This window comes from Dryobates pubescens, chromosome 9, assembly GCF_014839835.1.
Source record: "Dryobates pubescens isolate bDryPub1 chromosome 9, bDryPub1.pri, whole genome shotgun sequence".
Lineage (NCBI taxonomy): Eukaryota > Metazoa > Chordata > Aves > Piciformes > Picidae > Dryobates > Dryobates pubescens.
The window spans coordinates 33960298-33981096 of record NC_071620.1 but is presented as its reverse complement, the minus strand read 5'-3'; the positions used below and the strand labels follow the sequence as shown (position 1 = coordinate 33981096).

The window sequence follows — 20799 nt, the reverse complement described above, 5'->3', positions numbered from 1 at the left end:
ATTTTGGATTGCGTATTTTCTGCACCCAATAGGTTTGTACAAAATATTCTTAACCACAACATTCAGATTTTAACAAACTGATATCTGAAATCGGCACAAAACCTGGAACAGGCTGTTTCTGCAATGAACTATGCTTTCCCAAATGTACTGGTTTTGGTTGGGATGGGGTTAATTTTCTCCATAGTAGCTGGTATAGGGCTGTGTTTTAGATTTGTGCTGAAAATACTGTTGGTAACACAGGGATGTTTCAGCCATCACTGAGTGGTGCTTACACAGAATCGAGGCCTTTTCTGCTTCTCACCCCCGCTCCACTGGTGAATAGGCAGGGGAGTATACAAGAAGTTGGAATGGGGCATAGCTGGGACAGCTGACCCCAAGTGAACAGATGGATATTCCATACTGTATGATGTCATGCTCAGTATACAAAGCTGGGGGGAAAAAGATTGATGGTGTTTATCTTCCCAAGTTACCATTATGTGTGATGGAGCCCTGCACTGCTGGAGGTGGCTGAACACCTGCCTGCTGATGAATTCCTTGTGATGAATTCCTTGTAGTGAATGAATTCCTTGTGCTTTGCTTGCATGCATGGTTTTTTGCTTTATTTACTAAATTGTCCTTATCTCAAACCGTGAGTTTTCTCACTTTTATACTTCTGATTCTCTCCTCTATCCCACTGGAAAGGGAGCGTGTGAGCTCCTGTGTGGGACTTTATCCCCACCTGTAAAGACCATTGTTGTTGGTCCCTGAAATAGCCCCCTTGGGACTGTGGCTCCCTTGGGGAGCAGCAAAAAGTCCCCACCAGCATCCTTTGCTATGCATTGGTGGTAGGCCTGAGACAGCTAGAGGAAATACTGCAGCAGGACCTAGGGCCTGATGTCCCTGAAATAATGAACATATCCATCCTAGACATAAATGTATGGACACACATGTTTATCCTAGAGGGAAAGCCTTTTGCATGGCACAACTTCCTATAGACTAATGATCAAATTAAGGCTGCTGACATATTGCAAAGCATGGGAGCTGTAGCAACTTACAGAAACAAAAATCTTAGCATTTTTTATGCAAGCCCAGAATTTTTTGGCACAGTCCAAGCAATCAACCATAGTGGCTAAAAGGTGCTGAGAGGCACATTAATTCTTCTGCTTGGAGAGGAGCTTTAAGCCTCAGCAACAACTAACTAGATGACTCCAAAACAGATTTTCTTGCACAGTGCTGCCTCAAGAATGAATCATCTTTTATCTTCCTCCTAGGTAGCCTTGTCTGTGGTATGGATGCAGAAGTTACTAGCTCTGCAGGTTTATACCATGCATCAGCTCTAATCAGAATTCAAAGTCTGGCACAATCAGTGCATTAAGGCATTGACAAATGATGGCAGTAAAAGAAACTTAGTATTAGGAACCCTCAAAATTAGATTCAAACACAGACTAAAATCTCTCCATTATAATTAGAGAAACAGTCAGAAATCTTATCCTTCTGAGACACTAAAATAGGAGTCCAGATAGAGCATCTGTTCTCTAAGCCTCATCTTCCCTACAGTTCACCAAGCTTTTCTGTCAGCTGCTTTCAATAGCAACCACCAAAAAAACCCTATCATCTGTGATGCAAATGTTGTTATTACAGTATTTTTTTTCCTAAAGGACAGAATAAAATAAAATACTGTATCATTCTGCTAAAACCCACAAAAACCTCAAAAGCCCAAAAAAGAAAAGTCTAACCAAGTAAAAGAGCAGACACAAACTTCACCTGACTCCTGGTATTCAATCACTGTAATCTCAGTGCATAAATCTACAGTCAGAATGACATTCTTTAATTCTTTCCAATTGAGAACTATGAACAACAATGGTTAAACTGCATTCCTGGGACAGCTGGGACTGCTTGGGAAGTACATTTCCAGAGAAATTAGACTAGTAACAACCAATAACACGGGAGAGTCCTGCTAGTCCTCCCTTTACTGATATAAGTGCTCCGCAATATGGGACCTCAGAGGAAAGCTGACATTGAGTCTGCGTCACCTCCTCCCCTTCAGCTTTCCAACATATTTATTAAAGTTGACTTACAAAACAGAAGGGGGAAAAAAACACAATTTAAAAAAAGGCTGGACTTGTGAATTTTTATTTTATTTAAGCATTGTTATGGATAGAAGACAGTCAAAGAAATAGAAAAGCTTTGTGTTTTCTTGCTCACTTTCTATATTAGAACCACTTTTATCATCTTTTACAACAAGATTCCAGTTCTGGGCTAGCCTCAGATACTGAGAATTTGTTCACACCTATAGCTTTAGCTTGTTAAAACCACTTTCACTTTAAATCTACATAGCTAAACATGTCCGAACGACTGAGAAAACACTGGTTTAAAATACTGAAACAGGCTGCTTGAGGTACTGCCAGTTTCTGCTCTGAGCCAGCTGAAGAGAAGCCTGTAAGCACACTCTGTTTCATTCAAGTTAAAAGAATGACAATCATGTTGATTAGGCAACATCTAACGTGCAAGTGTGAGTGAGTGATGTGCACTGGTGGTTTACACCAAGCAAAGAGCTAAGAGAACCACCTAAAACTCTTCTTATGGAAATGAAATTCAAAACTTGTCATGACTGAAGAACTGATGAAGCTTATACAAGTGAACCTGCAGTGTTAAGAGTAGGAACTGGGTGATCGCTTAACTTCTTTACTGTAATGAAGATCCCTGTCCTAAACATTTCCTACTGTCTTCAAGAGCAGACAGGAATATGTACATGATTTCATTGCCTACCTCTAGGGGGGACCTCATTTGTTACTCAAAGCTAGTGATTTATATAAACAGTACTAAGTAGTGTTATTGTAGCCATAAATGTCTAAGTCCAGTGGAGATGTAGAGAAGAATGTGCTCTCAAGAGCTACTTTGTATTTTCCAACTCTATCAGCTGGTGAAACTAAATATATTGCCCTTCCTCATATATCTGGCCTGTCCTGCACCTCAAGTTAAGAACACGGTGGTTTTCCTTACTGAGAGACCTCATGGAAGAGTTGCTGCTTCCAAATTCCTCAGATATTTATAATGAAAATTATGTACGATGGCAAGATTATAAAACCCCTCCAAAACTGCACAAGAATAAGGAAAACTGCAGGCTCACTAAATGCATAAACACACAGCTTTTCCAGCCAAAATGATTCTATGATTCTGTATGTTCACAGAACATACAGCTCTAGGCACTTGCTTGAGCTGGAGCACTGTGTCAAGTTCTGGGCTTTGCAGCTTAAGAGAGACAAGGGACTACCAGAGAGAATCCAGCAGAGGATACAAAGATGAGGGGACTGGAGTATCTCCTTTATGAGGAAAGGCTTAGAGACCTGGGACTGTTTACCCTGGAGATAAGAAAAGCCAGTGGGATCTTATCAATGTGTATCAATATCTAAAGGTCAGGATTCAAGATGATGGGGCCAAACTCTTTTCAGTGATACACAGTGACAGGATATGGGGCAATGGGCACAAACTAGAACCACTTGAATGTGAGGAAAGATTTCTTTCCTGCGAGGGTGGCAGACACTGGAACAGGCATGCCAGAGATGTGAAGTCTCCTTCTCCAGACATATTCAAAACCTGCCTGGATATAATCCTAGAGAACCTGCTCTGGATGACTCTGCTTTAACTGAAGAATTAGGGTAGATGACTTCCAGAGGTCCCAACACCCCACACCCCAAGCCCCTTCTGTGATTCTGTGACTTTTTAAATTTATGACACACTATTCTGTACATTTTTGTCTTTGCCTGGACACACTCAACAGCTCCTCCAGTTCATTCTTGCACATATTTTGACAGCCAGCCAGTAACCATAAAGACAAGCAATCATTCCATCTCTTCTCTTGCCACCCCTAGCACCAAGGCATGATTCCGAGTCTACCAAAGGCAACCTAAAGAGCAACACTAGAATTTAATTAATAGGCAACAGCAAAGGAGAAGAGCTGCAGTGCTGCCGGTAGAGGGCAACATCTGTGCCTAGGAGGTGGTGCATGTCTGGTCCCAGCACCCTAGGTATAGAATTCCCTCCTTCCTTACTTTCCCTTCCCAGGAAAATAGCAGAAAAATCTGTGAGAAAGTTGCAAGAACCTGTGGCAGTACTAAATTTTACACATCTCATTCTGTGCCAGCAGCACCCATGGTGGGAGCTGCTACCACAGGCACTGCAGTAGGTGAAGGAGACCTGGGGACAGCAGGTGAGCAGCCATTCACATGGGAAAACCCACCCTGCCATGCAGGTGACTGAAAAACGTGCTCACTCAGCAAATCTGACGGCACTCTAGAAAGTAAAACTTGACTTCCCCCCAGTTATTTAGAAGACATTTCATACAAGGAACCATCTAGACTGTCTGTGGCTGTGTGAACATTTTTCTTGGCATCAAAAATGGTCTGCAGAGCATCTACCTCCATGTGGTCTCTTCATCATATTCCTGTGCCACCACCTCGAATGTGGCAGTACAATTTTTTTGTGGGGCCATATGGTGAATCGGAGCAGGGAACTGATTCAGATTAAAATCACAGACTAAGGAAATTAAAGTCCCTTAATAAATGTTGTAACTGCAATGTAATGTTACAAGCTCTCAAGGAAAGATTTGGAAAATTTCTATGAACACTTTTTCTTATTGAATGTGTAGCTTAATATATCACTTTATGTTATTAAACAAAACATGAAAAGCAGTATGTTTCCAGTCTCCTGTAGGAGCTGTACATTTTACATTCTGTCCTGGTGATGTCTAGGCACACACTTCCAAAATGCTTTGTGCCCCAACTTCAAGACATTTGATGTTTCTATTTGCATAAATATTTGCATACAAGGATGTGCCATCAACAGAGGACTGGCCAAAGCAAGCACAGCACACTGGGAAGCAAGAAGCTTCATCAGAGGAAGTAAACTGAAAGAAAGGGCATGAAGCAGCAACAGAAGAGGCTCAGATGTGCTGGGGCTGGAGAAAGAGGTGCGTGGCAAGAGGTAAGTCAGCAAGAGGCTGCAAGAACAACAAGAGAAGGAAGATACTGAAAGAATTACTGACATTAAATAGTAACACATCCAGTAAAGCTGGAAGAATACCTGGTACTGACCAGCTTTAACAGGACCATCTGCCTGACAGTGTTGTTAATCTGATGCCCCAATGTGAGCACGTGCCACTCACCTTTTCCCACTTAACAAGTCACTGTTAACTCACACTCAAGAGCAAAAATGCCATGGCCCAGTCCAGGCAGCAGTCTGGAGGGAACTCCCCAGCCCTCTCCCTCTCCTCGCTGTGGGAAATGCGAATCACCAAAGCTGGCCCCACACGATTTTGACATTTCGGTAGCTGACTAAGGGATGGCAAGCCACGGGGAAAGCACAGCCAGCCAACAGAACTGCAGGTACATTCTGCTCACCCCTATTGGAACAGGAGTTCCTGCTCCTGTGATTAGATTCCACTGTGTATGGCAACTTTTGAGAAAATCCATCATGATGACTAGTCTTTTTTGAATTCACTCATCACGGTTACAATGAGCTATGAATTATTACATAAAAAGGGAGGACGCTCAACTCTCTTACAATGAGCTTTGAAGTATGTTTGGCAACTGTTTCCATCAGTATCTGCAGTTTCATTATTGAAATTCTCCTGCGAATTTTTGTCTTCCCTCCTATTGTGAGAGCAACACAAAAGAAAATCTAACTATATAGCTGAAACAATTAACTATATGCAAAGTGTTGCTTAATGCATGTGAAAGGATGACAAATGCATTTTAAGTCCTCTCTTATTATTGTATAAGCATCAAATTCTTGTAAGTATGAAGTAAAATACAGGTTTTCAAATCATGGTGCTGCTTTTAGCAGACTTCCTAGGACAATGTTGCCCTTTGAACAAGCGAAATTCAGGCTTGCTTACTATCAGTAGGCAGAATTGATGCTTATACAGCCCATACATATAGATGCGTTGACCTCAGCAGCAAGTGCCTGATTAATAGACTATACTATACTCTTTTTCAGCCACTTTATTTGACTAATGAGGTTATTAATAATTTTTATCCTTTGACAAATGTGTAATTTTCTCTCCTAAATTACAGCATGTTTTGTTTCTCATTAAATTACATTAACTTTTGTCTTGGACTAGGCTAAACATATTTTTAAAACTCTGAATTTGGATCTGAAGAGTGGAATCAGAAGTATGGAAAGTGCATGCACTTTGCCAAAAGCACTATTTCATTACTCTTCAGAATTAGCTGGCAGTATTTCTGCAATATTTACTGAAGTGCAAACCAAATGTTTTCATCTGGACAGGATTCAAACCCTGGTATGTTACAACCACAACAAAAAATCATCTCAGTCCAAAAGCCTTCTTTGCAATTTGGGCTGTGGCTTCTACAAAACTGGAGGATTCTTCTCCATGAATTTTTTTACACCAACTCCCCCACTAGCTCTTCCTTCTCTTTTATTTTCCTCATAACAAATCAAACGTAACCCAGATGTGCTTTGGAAAAACCTTAAAGCAACTTAAGACATCAGAATGATTTAAGTACAAGGCAGGTCGAGGTATGTGGGAGTTAAGCCTGTCCCCATAAACATGTGGCATGCCAAGCCCTACAATGAGCCGTGTCCAGAGTTTTGGCTTCTCCTCTGACACATGGCCCCATTTTTAGGGCTGTATGCAGGTAGAAAAACCTTGCCTCCCAAATGCTCCTGATGTACTAGCCTCTCAGTGCTTAAAATTTAGGGCCTGCATTTAATTTATTATATGTCTTATTTGTTACATTTTGGACAGTGCCAAGTCCCTGAAGTGCAAATAACTAATTTATGCCCATGCTTCATTGACATTTTACAGGGCAAGGCTAAAATAGAATGCAAAAACTCTGCAGGTAAGCATAATTGTCTTACTTGTCTGACTCCACCCGCAGGAACAGCTCCCCAGTGCCTGAGCCACAGGGAGGAAAAGGCTGTTCCAAGTACAAAAAACCCCCAGAACTTGTATACACTGATGCTCAAGCTATCCCTTCCTCTACATCACGAGATGCTTAATGTGATGGCTAACTTATTAGCTAGTGTGACATAAACCCCATTTTCTTTTTGGACCATTCTTCAAAGCAGTAGAGCTAAAATCAAAAAGCCAAGGAAAATTGTCCCTTTTCTAGGGAAACGGAATAAGGATGAGGAAATCTGTAATCTGCAAGGAAAAAGTTAACAAAACACACACCAGAGTAACAGACTACTGAATATTAGAGAAAAAACAAGCAGAGTGCTTCTCACATCTACAATTCACGTCTGACAATCTCAAAGCAATTTACCTCCACTAACCTGGCTAGATTTGGCAGGGAACCTCAAAACCAGTTCAACCTTCGACCTTATGTTCCCCTCTAATATGAATTAGACAAGTCTGCAAGTCCCAAACCACCACACTGCCATTCCCAGAAGTCTGCAAGACCGTTTCATATTCAAAAGATCCTGAACCCCATTCCCTGAAAGAAAAATAAGTCTTTTGTGGGGCACTGAACCTCTGGTAGGTTTATAGGTTACAGAGACAAGCTAACAGGTTTCTGGCTGGGAGGAAGGGCAGGGATTGTCTTTCCCAGAATAATTTACATTGCCCTCCTGGACACCAAAAACTGTGGGCAGCAAGATTTTGAAGTGCTGCTGCTGCTGCCATAGCAGCATTCAGATTTTATGCAAGCAGCTCATCCATAATCACTATCCAGCTAACACCAACACCTATAAACAGCATAAAACATCTATCCTCATTTTTAAAGAAAAGCTAAGCAGATTGCTTGAAGGTTCAGAGCGAGTTTGTGGTACCTGTGGCAAATACGAAAGCTGAACAGCAAGATTAGTCTCCCATTTCAATGAGCTAATTCATCTTGTGGCATTTTGCAGACGTAGATATTGGAACCATTAACTTCAGAAAGGGCCCTCAAAGCAGGAAAAGCATGGAAAAAACTTTGATTCAGCTGTAGTACTACACACAGGTTCATCTGTTTGGCACTCAGCAGGCTCCTTCCACACACCCTGTACTGTGTGCCTGAAGGGACAGATTTCCAGCAGCAATTTTGTCCCCTGGGAGGGAATGATGCCATGGTGTTGGTGACCAGGCTGCCTCTGTGTACGTCACACAGGTGCTGTTCACCATGAGAACTCATATCCACTTTTCCTTGCCAAAACTGATTAAATTACCCTTGTCCTAAACCACTATGAGAGTTGCTTACCAGCCCAGAGCGGAGTATTCCACAGATGGACTAAACTGATGCATATATGAAAAATAGGCTACAAATTTATTTTTAAGAAAACCAAAATTATTATTATTATCAAAATTATTATTAAAGTTTGTGTGCAATTAAGAGTGAACACCCCAAAATCTATTCTTGCATTGTCAATCCATCCCAAAATGTTACTCTCAAGTATCAACGGATTTTGTGATAAAATTGATAAAGTGTCATCTTCTAGTAATTGAAACCAATTCTTGCACATCTGCATGTTTTATCTTGGAATCATAAAAACTAACCCAGACTGCAAAGCAGCTCACATTCTAAAACAGTGTTAGAATGTCATTGCTTTGCTTCAAGTTGCTGTGCTATTTAATGCACTTACTCTGATGGGGTGAACATATCTCTGTGGTGGCAACGTGCTCCCTTGGAAGGCTGGCGCTTCAAGAATGTGATTGATGCATCCACCAGCTCTCAAAGTCCAGTTTGCCTATTGATACTGAACTGCAGATTCACAGTTGCCCCCTAACATGCCCCAAATCAATACCTCACAAGTTTTGCATTCTGAGCACTTTCTCATCTTAATGGAAAGCCTCTGCAGTACCTACCTCTTCTGTTAAGACTCAAAAAAGAGAAAAAACAGGGTTCAAAGACTCCAGAGCTGATCACCCAAACAAGGTGTTAAAAAAAAATTAAGAGCCTGCTTCTGAGCAAACTGCAAGAGGACTTGGGCACTGAGATTTAGCAGTTACTGAGGTTTGGACAAACATGCTATAGTGAGCTTTTCTATTTTTGTTCAGTCTAATTGCAATAAATCATCAGACTGTCAAGTCATCACAGCACTCAAAGAAAAGGAACAGTCATGCATTTTACAGAACAGTTGTTATAAGAGCATGAAAACTCAGTTTGTGAGATCTCAATTAAATCATCTTTATTTAGGAATCCCAGAAATTCTCTAGCATGTAGCTCCCAGAGGCCTGGCTCAATTAGATAACTGATCATGGGAAAACTTCTTAAAATATAGACTCCTAATCATCGCCTTCCTGTTATCACCTTTTGCCACAGATCTGCTGCTCACAGGGAGTTGTTTTTCCTTCCCCCTTTTAGCCTGGTGTTATTCTGCTTGCAATACTTATAACCTGCAAATAATTATGGAGAGCAAAGGTAACTCAAATGTACTGTAACGGAAGCTATTAAGAACATTTTGATCAGAGGCAGAAAACACAGTAAAAGGGAAAGCTGTTGTGTGGCCACACGGAGATGTCGCTCGTACCTACACACACTGCTGAAAGATACTAATTATGCTTCTGGCAAAGGGCATATGGGCTCTATTGGAGAAGCTATTTAAAGATAAGGCCACTGCAGACATACAATTCAAAGATATCCACGCTACTCCATTCCTTCTTGTGCTGAAAATTCTAGGCCACAATTTAATACAAAAAATACAAATAGAAGGAGGAAAAGAATTCTTTTCAAATACTAGAAAGCAGAGGAGCCTTGCCAAGGCTTCCCAGTCATGATGTGTTGCAGGGTGCTCAGATATTCATCAACTGTTACAGGTCATTCATTCTGCTCTGCTTACCTTTTAAAAAGTAATTAGAACACTGTATTATCTAATCAAGAGTTCAAAATACAATATAATTAAAAATATGTCTCAAGCCCCTAGTGATCTCAATAATGAAACCAAGCAGGTCATCCTGGTTAAATTTTGTCCCTTGGAAACTTCAGGGTGCAAAAAAAAGGAAAAAAAAAAGGTAAGTGAAAGTGTTTTGAATCATTAGTTTTTCTGAAATGGGACTCCTGTTCCTAAGTATGGGACCTTGACACATGGCACGGGCCTTGTTGCATGATGGCACTGCTCCATCACTCACAGAATTCAGCTGCTGCTGCTTAAAATAAAGCTCCTAGAGCACTGAAGAGTGAACTTGCAGTGGTGATGGGATGTTTAAGTTTCTCTGTTTAGAAACAGTAAATAAATTACACACTGACATTGCATGACAAATTTACACTGTGCTTCTGACACTACTGCTGGGTGTCATGGGACAAGGGCAGACACATGACCACAGAGAATCATGCTAATAACAATCTTAGCAAGCCCACTCCTTTTCCCTCCAAGCCACAGCTGCTCTCCTGCTTCTCCACAGAAACACATCCAGGTAGCCTATGTCAAACAAGATTTCTCTTCCCTGTTTTTACTGCCTTTTTTCAGGCTTTACATAGGGGCGATGCAGCAATAAGCTTGTGGAGGTGATGAAACAGAGAGCTGACAGCTTTCCCCCCTTCCTGCTTTTCTTGAACCCGTTTAAGCAACCCAAGAACATGCCATGTGAGGCACTCAGCACGGGTTTTCCCTTGTGGTTTTTATAATATAATTGTAATTGGGATCTTGCCGTCTGAATGCACATATTGTCTGAAATATCCGCATACTCCTGCCTGCTGAAGAAATTAGGAATGAATTGCAAGTTCTTAATTGACAGTACAAAACATCAATTACTCTGCAGATGAATAACAAAGAAGAAAATTACAGGTGCAAGAGCTAAACAGCCACAGATTAGAAGAGAAAAAAAGTCGGGGTGGGGGGGGGAGGAGGTGGAAATCCAACCCACAAGCCTTCTGAATGAAACACTGGAACAGGACAGAAGTAGCCACGCTTCTCGTTTGTATTGTTAAAACAGAATGCAGAGAGACAGTAGGAAATAAACCCAGAGATAAGTTCAATCCACACACAGGTTGCCTTTCTTTAAGTGCAAGTGCCTCCAAAGCTATAAATAACACATGCTTAGTTAGCAAGCAGTGGAAACAAGCGTGTGAATGCAGCCATGTGTGCTCACACACATACACACACACAACCCCCCCACCATCTGAATTTTCCCACCAACAACTGTGACAGTTGGCCCAGATCACAGCAGTGACATGCTGCCAACAGACTGATCAACCTCACAGCAGACTAAATTAGAAATACATTGCCACAGATTAAATTTCAGAGGACTGTGATACCATTTTAAACTCCATTAGATTCAGCTCAATGCAATCCTTTAAACAAACACAAAACCACTCCCATTCACCCCTTCCATCCACCTGTTTTACAGAAGTCCCAAGAGGATGGAGGCTTCCATATTGGACCAGAGCTAAAACAGATAAATTAGTAGCCGGTTGAAAGATACCACTAGCCTAAAATCTCTTAGAATTAAAAAGCAATCAAACCATGCTGCATTAAGGTAAGAAAGCTTCAGCAGGAAGCTATGGATGGCATTGACCAGTGCTGCTTGTCGATGCTAGGGAGACCCCAGAATTGGAAAGGGAAACTCAAACACAAACTATGAAGGATTCAACTAGGTAAGACTTGCGCAGATAAGCCCTATCTCTAACAAATGTACCCTTCAGCAGATATTGTGACAAAACAGAAGCAAGTGGCATTGTTCCAGCACATCAAGGATGGAGTAGTGACTAGATAAGGGGATCTGACAAAAATTAAACATACCATGAGAGATAACAGGACAACTGGGAGATCAAACTGAAAGATGCAATCTTTGGCACATGACTTGGGACTCAGAGCTACAAGAAATCCCAAGAAAAACAACAACTCAGGTAAGGTCTCCTTCTTTAGCTTAATCTGGACAGTCAGTTGTACCTCACACTAAAGTCTGACATGCAAGGATTGCAGACATACTCCAGTGATCCCAGCTCCACACCGTACAGCTCCAGGCAGGCTCAGGCACCTGTTACTGTGAGATAATTTGGTTATCTTGATGTACAACTTCAGATGCCTCACCAGTGCTTGGGCTGCAGAGTGGAGGGGCTCAGTTGTTTTGTCACTATGGGGACAATCTGGTTCCTGGATCATCTAAGAACAATGGCAAACCCTCCACCCGCTGTCAGATAAAAAGCCTCATGCAGGCTGAACAAATAAAGGGCAGTGAGTAGGTAGAGAAGTGGAATTTTCAACAAGATGCCTTCTCTTGCAGGAACAAGTACTCGGGCAAATGAAGCAATTCTTCAGTTGACAGTCAGACAAAACAAAGGAGGATGGGAAGAACTTAGGAGAGCTAGACAAAAACCCACTCAGGATAACAGAGCTAAGCATGAAATAAAGTTCCTTTTGCATTATTATCAGCCTCATTTTACAGTCTTTACAACCACAAACTGAAATGCTCCAGCTGCAGGTAGTCAGATTGCTGAGAGTTGAAATGTACATATTATACTCAAGCTTAGCACCAGTGCATTTGTCTTGCTGCTACTCAGAGTGGCAGTGCTACAGCTTGTTCTTCAAAGACACCCCGAGATTGCTGTGAGACTCCTACCTCGAAGACAGAGGAAAGTGAGAAAATCTTCTGTCTTGGGCTTCCTTTTGGAGAGGTCAGAAATCTGAGTGGCGGGAGGGGGTAACAACGGCTCCACTATCTTTATTGGAGTTGTGCTGGGACTGTTTGGCTGGGACTGAGCAAACTTCCTTTGTGCTTGCAGCCTTGGCCTGTGGAAAACAAAAGCGTATCAGAAGCATGTTAGGCAGAACTTGCAGGAGAGACATTAGGACATAAGCATTCGCTGCTAAAGACAAAAAAAAATTAAATACATCTAAATCCATTACCTACCAATACCACATATCTACCTGGGTCAGCTGCAAAGACCATATTTTATTTGCTTTACCCTCCTGTATCTTCTGAGACGATTTTGAAATCCAGAACAAGAACATCTTGACCATAGAATTTGTGACTACTATTACATATGTTCCAAGTATTTTCTTGCACATCATACAATTACAGTTTACCATTCACTTATTTGGAAATTCAATCTGTATTTTGCACCATGAAGTGTCTGGTTTGGTTTTTTAAGTGTTAGTGTTCTTTGCTTCTTGATTTTAATTAATTAACAAATTAGGTTTATTTTAGCTCGATCAAGGTTTTAATTTATTCCAATCTGCTAAAATATTTTTTATGTGGTAGAACAAATATTGATAGATAAGGTATCTATGTTAGTGTCCAATTCTACAAAAACACATCAAAACATTTATGGAAAGATATTTTTGACAGAGAAAATGTCGGGTAAAAGCCATCAGTTTTTTGCTGCCTTAGCCACAGCGTAGAAGACAAGGAGGTCCAAGGAGGGTTAAAAGTAGTATTTGTGACAAATAGAATGAAGAATGAAGGACATGCACGGAATGAATCTGTCCCAGTTCTGATACTCGGTGTTGTACCGACACTTTCTAACACATTTTAGAGCATGCCTGGGTATGGATGTAGGCAATGAATGGATGCTGGTGGTTTTGGCAGTCAGGCTGCAAATTACTTCAAACCTGTCTGAAGGATCTGATTAACTGCTAGGTGCCAATAAATATGATTTTCTTTAGTATGGCCAGAATGAAAATTGGTATTAGGAAAAGCACTTTGGGGCAGGCCAGATACCTAGAGGGGGTCTCACCAGGAACATGACTCGACTCAGCATTTAAGAACATGCTAATTTCTCACTTAAGCAACTGGGATTCTAATTATGATCTTTATTACAGCTTCAAAAAGGAAAGAAGCTACTGAAATAACTTAAGACCTTGTCGAGAAAGGATGCAATTTTATGTCATTTTCTTCCCTAATAGCACAGTATTTACATAATGTCAAACTGAAACATGTATCAAATAACACTGAAGGAAATGACTCTATGAAAAGCCAGGTCTTGTCACTCCATGGCAGCCTTGATTTAAGGAAAACACAGTTATTGTTCACTGTGGATGAAACACATAATTGGCAAACCTCCTATTTTTCATGGATATTAAAGAGTTGGGTAAGAAGAGGTTTGTTAGTGTATTTCACACTTGCACAATTTTGTGGCTAAAATAGAAAAAAAAAAAAAAAACAACTTGGAAGTCCCAGCAGTTTGTATACATATATTCACAGCAGAAGCCAAAAGCAGCATCTGTAATTTCCTTCCTAAACTCTGCATAAAACTGTCCATGTCCTCACTACCCAAATCCCACCTCCGCAAACAAAAGCCACCAGCCATTTCTACTGCTTATTTTCGTCTCCTGAATGCCAAATATAGCATGCTTTGTAATTATTAATTTTTTTTTAAATCATGGTGTTTATAACTTGTGAACTGGAACTGAAAAATGCTTAACAGATATATTGCCTTATATCTGTGAGAAATTGTTATTTTCGGCATTTGCAAGAGGCCAGTGGGTGCCAGCACTGCTGGGGACCTCGGGGTTCAATCCTCAGGCTGACTGGCTGATTGTAGTCTGTGCTGTGTAGGATGTGTATTAGGAGAGAAATGGAGGCAGGGTAAGGTCAAGAGTGCAAACCTTTGTCCCAGCCCTGACCACAGCCAACAAGAAGTGGGACTGGGACTGGGACTGGGGGTGGTGGCAGTGTGCTTGGGAGATGTAAAGGGATCTGTGGAGACATTTATGATTACGTATGCTTGGCGTCCATATAAGCTCAACTTGTGTTGTTATGGCGCACCTCTAGCGAATCAGTGCTGGTTTGCCTTTATTTTATAGTAAACTGTTTGTATTTAAAATCTAGCAATGAACTCATTTCTCACATGTCTATGAACAATTATCTTTCCAGGATGAAGTTCCTGAACAGATCTGCCTGTATATCTCCAAAATGACTCGGACTGCTTTGAAAAGCTCTATTCCTTCAAGCAGACAGAACTCCTACTCAGGAATAATGGGATTTTAATTTCAACCAACTATATTTCTATCACCAAAGCCACACAGGCTGCCAGAGAAAAACATTTTGTGTTGGCTTCTGTTCTGCACAATATGCATGCTCTGTCACCAAGACTATAAAGGTTAGCATGCAAGCCTGCCTGCTGCTCTCATCTGCACGGCAATTTTTCCCTATCGATGTGCTTCCTCAGCTTGGCTGTTAAAAACATACACTATCCACTCACTGCATCTTTGAAAGCACCTGCTCGAATCTCATGTGATCAAAGATAAGTAAGGAGGAAGAATCCACAACCACCATTACCCCAAAAAGTAAAGGTTAAGCCTGTTTCATGGTTCAAAATTAACCCTTTGCAGCAAGGATCAGCCAGGGCTGTTTGCAGCATTCCTATTATCAGCCCTTAAGAGCACTGAAAGAGGATTAGGGAACAACTTGTAAGTTCAGCATAGACATGAAATGAGTTACATGAATTGACGGTACTTTGATTTAGCCTGTCTCTCAAAATACATTCTCTGCTATCTGTCCACATCTGGTACAAACCATTTGCCCTTTATTTTGCTTGCCCACTTCCCATGGGTCCTCGTGTGGAGAGGCTGTGGAGACTTTGTTGATCCATGGTCAACATGCTTCTCCTCTCATACCTCTGTTGATGTTTGCTGTACTTGCTCTGCTTAGTTTAAAATCACAGTGCTACAAAACCAGGCCCACTCCTCAAGAAATACCCTTTTTCTTATTAAAACCCTGAGCAGCTACAGGATGTAAGCCTCACCAATTTGATTTATGAACACCAGTAAATGAAGGCACCCTTTTGTGACTGCAGCAGTCTTTAGGTTTCTACAACTACTGCTCTTTGCACAGATGCTCCATAGGCTTCTGCTTCAGTACCTGACAGTGTAGAGAGTGAACCCTGAGCATGAACAACCTATTTTCTAGCTACACTTCCTTAGAATAAAGCACCAAAGCTAGGGAACCACACTTTTAAGCAGACTTTGCTCTAGATTTGTGTAAAGGTGACCAGTTTCAGAGGTGGGCCAGTAAAGCAAAACCATACATTTCAAACCATGGACAATAACTTGTGGAAGAGCGCATGCATCTTAATAACCTCAAGCATCCCCATGAAAACCTCTAGAAGCACAAAACTAATTATTTTGGGTATGGTTTCACATTACACTTAATCCAATATAAGTGTGAAGCTGATGCCAAAAACGGAGGTACCCCCCTCCACTCTGGTTGCATCAGATCAAGTGTAACAGCCCATTGAACTCACTTACACACCACTTCTAAGCAAGAAAGAATAGGTAAAGTGATAGAAGTGCTCAGAAAGACATTTTGCCTGTGATAAACACACACCACCATCAGTGCAGCTTTGCTCTTTGCTTGCCAATACAAGCATTTCTGCTGGAATGACCTATTTAGTGTGCATTTGTCAACAGAAAACAGACAGGCATGAGTGTCAAAAAGAACAAAAGTCCTGTTTGCGTCCTCAAACCGCTTACTCTGTCCTCATCAACAGGATATAGGCTACATAAGACTTGCAAACACACAAACAGAATAAAAAGAAGTGTAAGGATGCAGGGACAACTCAAAGTAACAGTATATCTAAACATCAGGCAAAAATCCAACATGCATCCAGAAATATCCAAGCAATTTAAAAATAGTCATTCCCCTTCTCTTCATAGAACAGTATTTTTTGTTCCACTGCTTTTGAGAGATTTTAAACATCTATTTATGACATGAAGTTCGAAGAAGCCTCAGCCCAAGGAAGCCTCACCTCCTTTTCGTATACTTCTCTTCCACTGAACCAGCAATTACAGCCAGGGACTAAAATTCCACAAGAATTTACAAGCTCAGACCTGGCTCCAAAACATTTCTCTCCAATGCAAAATATATTTCTGATGCTTTTCTAGACTGTAACTTATTTTTAGTTGAGTATTTTAAGCAAATTGCACTACAGTTTGTGTTAGCTAAAAATACCTCAGAAATGTCTTTTAAAATAGAATATCCTAGCACCATTCCTTCAGCTTGCAGAAAAAGACACGCTTAAGAAGAACATACATACTACACAATGGCAGTCTTCCTTTGCAAAGCAAAGCTCAGGCTAGTAATACCAATCTGTGTTAAATTTAGTAGATGTTAATACTCTGGATAACAATGGACGCTGTGTTTGCTGCAAACCAGGTATTAAATTATCAGTTGGTGAGATTTAGTTGTACCAATCCATTTATTACTCCATCACTTCTAACTGGAAGTATTAAGTAGTTTAAAACATGAAGAACAACATGCACAACTACACTGATAACACAGATGTTTTTATACTTATCTAGTTTTTATAAGTCCTTTTTTCAAATGTTCTCTGCTCTCCAGCAATCTGTGGGTTTTCACAAAACTTCCTGCTTGTTACGTACTTCAATAGTTGCTTGCTCCAAAAAGCTCACAACTTTTCTCTTACTCCTTCAACTTCACTTTTGCCTTTGTTGCTTCCCGCTTTGCTAATGCCTGAGGTTTGTTCCTCTTTATAATGGCACCACTAGAGTTACATTTCCAGACTCAGGAACTGTAGCTTGAGTAGCTGACTGAGTGTCCCCACCTCATGATTAATTCTCATTTCCCTTTTCAATGAAGTGTATTTTTTACTTTGTGATGCGCTAGCAAGCAACCTGCAAGCCAACATGAAGAAATCTACACCTCTGTCTTTCTAAAAGCAGTGTTGGTATTTGATTACTTTGCTTTTGTCACTTCTCCTAGAAACCGTGTTCTAAGTATTTGTAGATACATATTTCACATTAAAGTCGCTACTAGTAACTAGCAGCAATGAGCTGGCATCATTTTTTACCAAACGTATAGACAGGAAATCAGACCAGTTTACTGCCTGATCTAAGGCTAGCTGTTGAGGCATCATCCTCTGCCAAAACCCATCCTTAAATGGGAAGAGTTTGGGGGTTTTGCTACTGCTGAGTTCGACTTTGCAGTTCCTGGATCTCCTTCAGTATTATACCTCTCAGTCTAGGTCCTGCTACTCCAGGAGCACGAGTCTCCTCTCACCCTGCTGCTACAACTAGTTTTAGTTGGACCTGATGTAGGAACAGTCTATTCTTACATACTATTTGCATCAGTACAGCACTGGGTGAAGGGTTATAAGCTCTCTTGTCAATGTCCAGGCCAAAACAAGACCCTGGGTTTCCAAAGTGCAACTCCAGCACAAAGAAAACGATGTATCTACCTTTAAACACCTCAGTGACCTCAAAGGATGCTTCTAGCCAAGCCTTCAGCAGCTGGAGAAAATAATTTAAGCATACTTATTTTATTTAATTTAGATGTAAGTAGATTCATTATCATCAAACCCCACGGGCTGGTGCCTGTTGCATGTACAGGAGGGTTTATCAGCTGCTGCCCATGGAGAAAGAACAGTAGCAGTGTGATCAAATGAGGACATGGCAGCTGAATGGTGCTTCCGAGAAGCCATTTTCCCTAGTTATCTGCCTCTGTTATCTGATCACACTACAGCAACTGCCCTACAGACTTGAATTTATGTCCAAAGGCTTTTTCTTTTCTCCATGTAGGATTTGGACAGACTATTTCAGCAAGACAACAGCTCCTTTAAAACCACTTTATTCAGGGTTGTCCTAGCTGAGCTTGGACAGGAATTTTTTTTCTGCTCCATATGGGCATGTGGTGAGCTATACGTGGCAATAGATGGCAGAAGAGATCCTTCTGAATACTGGAGACAGGTGGTGCCACCCTTCCTTTGTCCTGCAATGGTTCTTAAAAATTCTCATTTTGGAGCAGCTTCCTTTCTAGTCTAAGAACACAGGCACAGGTACTTGAATCTTTGAATGCAGTGGTTTGTACTTCAGTTACGTCTACACTGCCATGACATCACAGGTTGTGTAAAGCCACCCAGGCTAATCCTTCAAATGTATCAGTATGCATCAGAATGTAACAAAAATGCTGCAATGACTTTACTGGGGGTCCTACAAGGCTCCTCTGAAGATCCTGGTTATTGCTGACATCTTCACCATCACAGACAACAGCATTCAACTGAGCAAGCTCAGATATGCTCATGCAAGCTACGAATGTATACAGTAATGCAAAAGCATCCACACTGAGAAGGGAGAAGAAACAGGAATATATGGCAGCAGTCCACCTTGGAGGGTTATGTCCTGGACATACTGCTCTCCTTGGTGTTCCATCAGGCTATGCATGCTGCAGAGACTGCTAACTAGAAATGGCTTATGTTACCAGAAAAGACAGTTAAGTTGACTCTATGGGACTAAGCCACAGTGGGAATCACCACATTAGCATGGCGCAGTACTGAGTGCCACCCGATGAGCACTTCTTTCAACTGTACTGTCAGCTTCAACACCTTCTGACTCCTGCCCACGCTCCCTCCTGTGCAGTTCGCTTCTGCTCCAGTGCCATGCTCTGGAGCCACTCCTTCTCTACCGTGTTTCCATCTTCATCTGCTACTTGGTTCTCTACAAAGCACACCTGAGAATCGGTACCTACCAAAGCACGCAGCACATGGAGACTTGGGTTACTGGTCCCTGCATCCAGGAACAGGGGCTCCCCCTCTTTTCTGGTAGTGTGACCCAAGACTCCTACTTTCCAGCTTAAGCCCAAACCACCACCCAATACCAGCAAGTTTTACAGGAAGTACATCACCAAGGAGAAATTCTAGGCAGGACCTGTCACTTTATGCCATACTACTGCACAAAGAAGAGCATTCCACTAGAGCATGGGGGAGGTGGGGGAAATCAAGGAACTTGTTCACATTTGCTTGTCTAATACTCAGTAGCGGATCAACACAATTGTCTGAGTCAGTATTATGTCCTGAAAGACTGGAGAAGAACACAAAAGTCATGTTGCTTGTTCAAATCAAACCATGTCCCACAGGCTGGAAGTTGACAAGGTGAACTCCATGCAAACAAGTCCCTTGTACACTGGGAGGAGGATGTAATTCCCAGGTCACTCGCAGTCTCCATCTGCTGGTAAAGAATCAGCAACATCCTGCTGCCTGGGCTCACTGCAGGTGGAAGTGTGAAGTGATCCTCCCTGTCTTCCAATACTCAGAGCCAGCATGGGCAAGCCTCGGGGGGTAAAATGATCTGCCTGTTCCACTTTACCCACTCTGCAACATCATCCCTCTGTCTGTGCTGGATTACATGTAACAGGGACCATGTTAATTACCACAGAGTTTTTTCCAAAGCCATTTTGTCCCAAAAAAAGATTTCACACCCTATCAAAGAGAGCTCACAAAACTTGAGTGTTTTCCCAGTTTAATTATACAGAACTCAAAGCTACTTTTAGCATAACACGATGTGTAACTTCCAAGATTCTTATAGTACCATTTTCAGTGTTCCCAGACATCTGCAAAACCTGTTGGCTTCCCAGTTCCCAACCAGTATGGTTCAGATGACAGAGCTTCCCACTTCCTTATGCATGTGATGCCCTCTGGCACTACTCAAAAGCCTGGCTCTGAATAAATTCAGTGCTGATCTTTGCTACATATTCTTCTTCAAAACAGTTGTGGATTCAGACCGAATGGTGAACAATATGCCAAATAACACCAGAAGCATCAGCAGTTCCTTCCCCAGTAATTTGTCCAACTGCTGAAAGTCAAGAGGATGCAAGATCAAAGCCATGTGACTGAAGGAAAATTCTCTTTTCACTTCGAGCAGCCTTTTCTCTGCAATTGTGCAACCTATTTTACAGGTCATTTCATTCTTATTTCCCAATCTCACAAAAACGTGCATTCCTCAACTCCAGCAACTCTTTCACCTTTGCCCTAAAAGCAACATGCACTAGCCAGAAAGTCAGAGATTACGTCTAAGAGACATGTCAGAATTAACAGTGTATGGATCATTTTAGCCATCATCTCAACGGTTGAAAAACTTCCTGTTCAATTAAGTCCTCCATTAATCCCTACCATTTGAATAAAATTTTCCAGCTGCTGGCAGGAAGTG

General features: G+C 41.4%; 1 protein-coding gene across 2 annotated transcripts in view; it reads right to left on the bottom strand.

The window, feature by feature from the left end:
* The window catches only part of JARID2 (jumonji and AT-rich interaction domain containing 2), a 224367-nt gene that overhangs the window by 51937 nt on the left and 151631 nt on the right, over nucleotides 1–20799 (bottom strand). For both annotated transcript variants that reach the window (XM_054164323.1, XM_054164324.1), the window contains exon 4: nucleotides 12479–12648. In XM_054164323.1, coding sequence (XP_054020298.1) covers nucleotides 12479–12648 — 170 coding nt within the window. The remainder of the gene's footprint in view (nucleotides 1–12478; nucleotides 12649–20799) is intronic.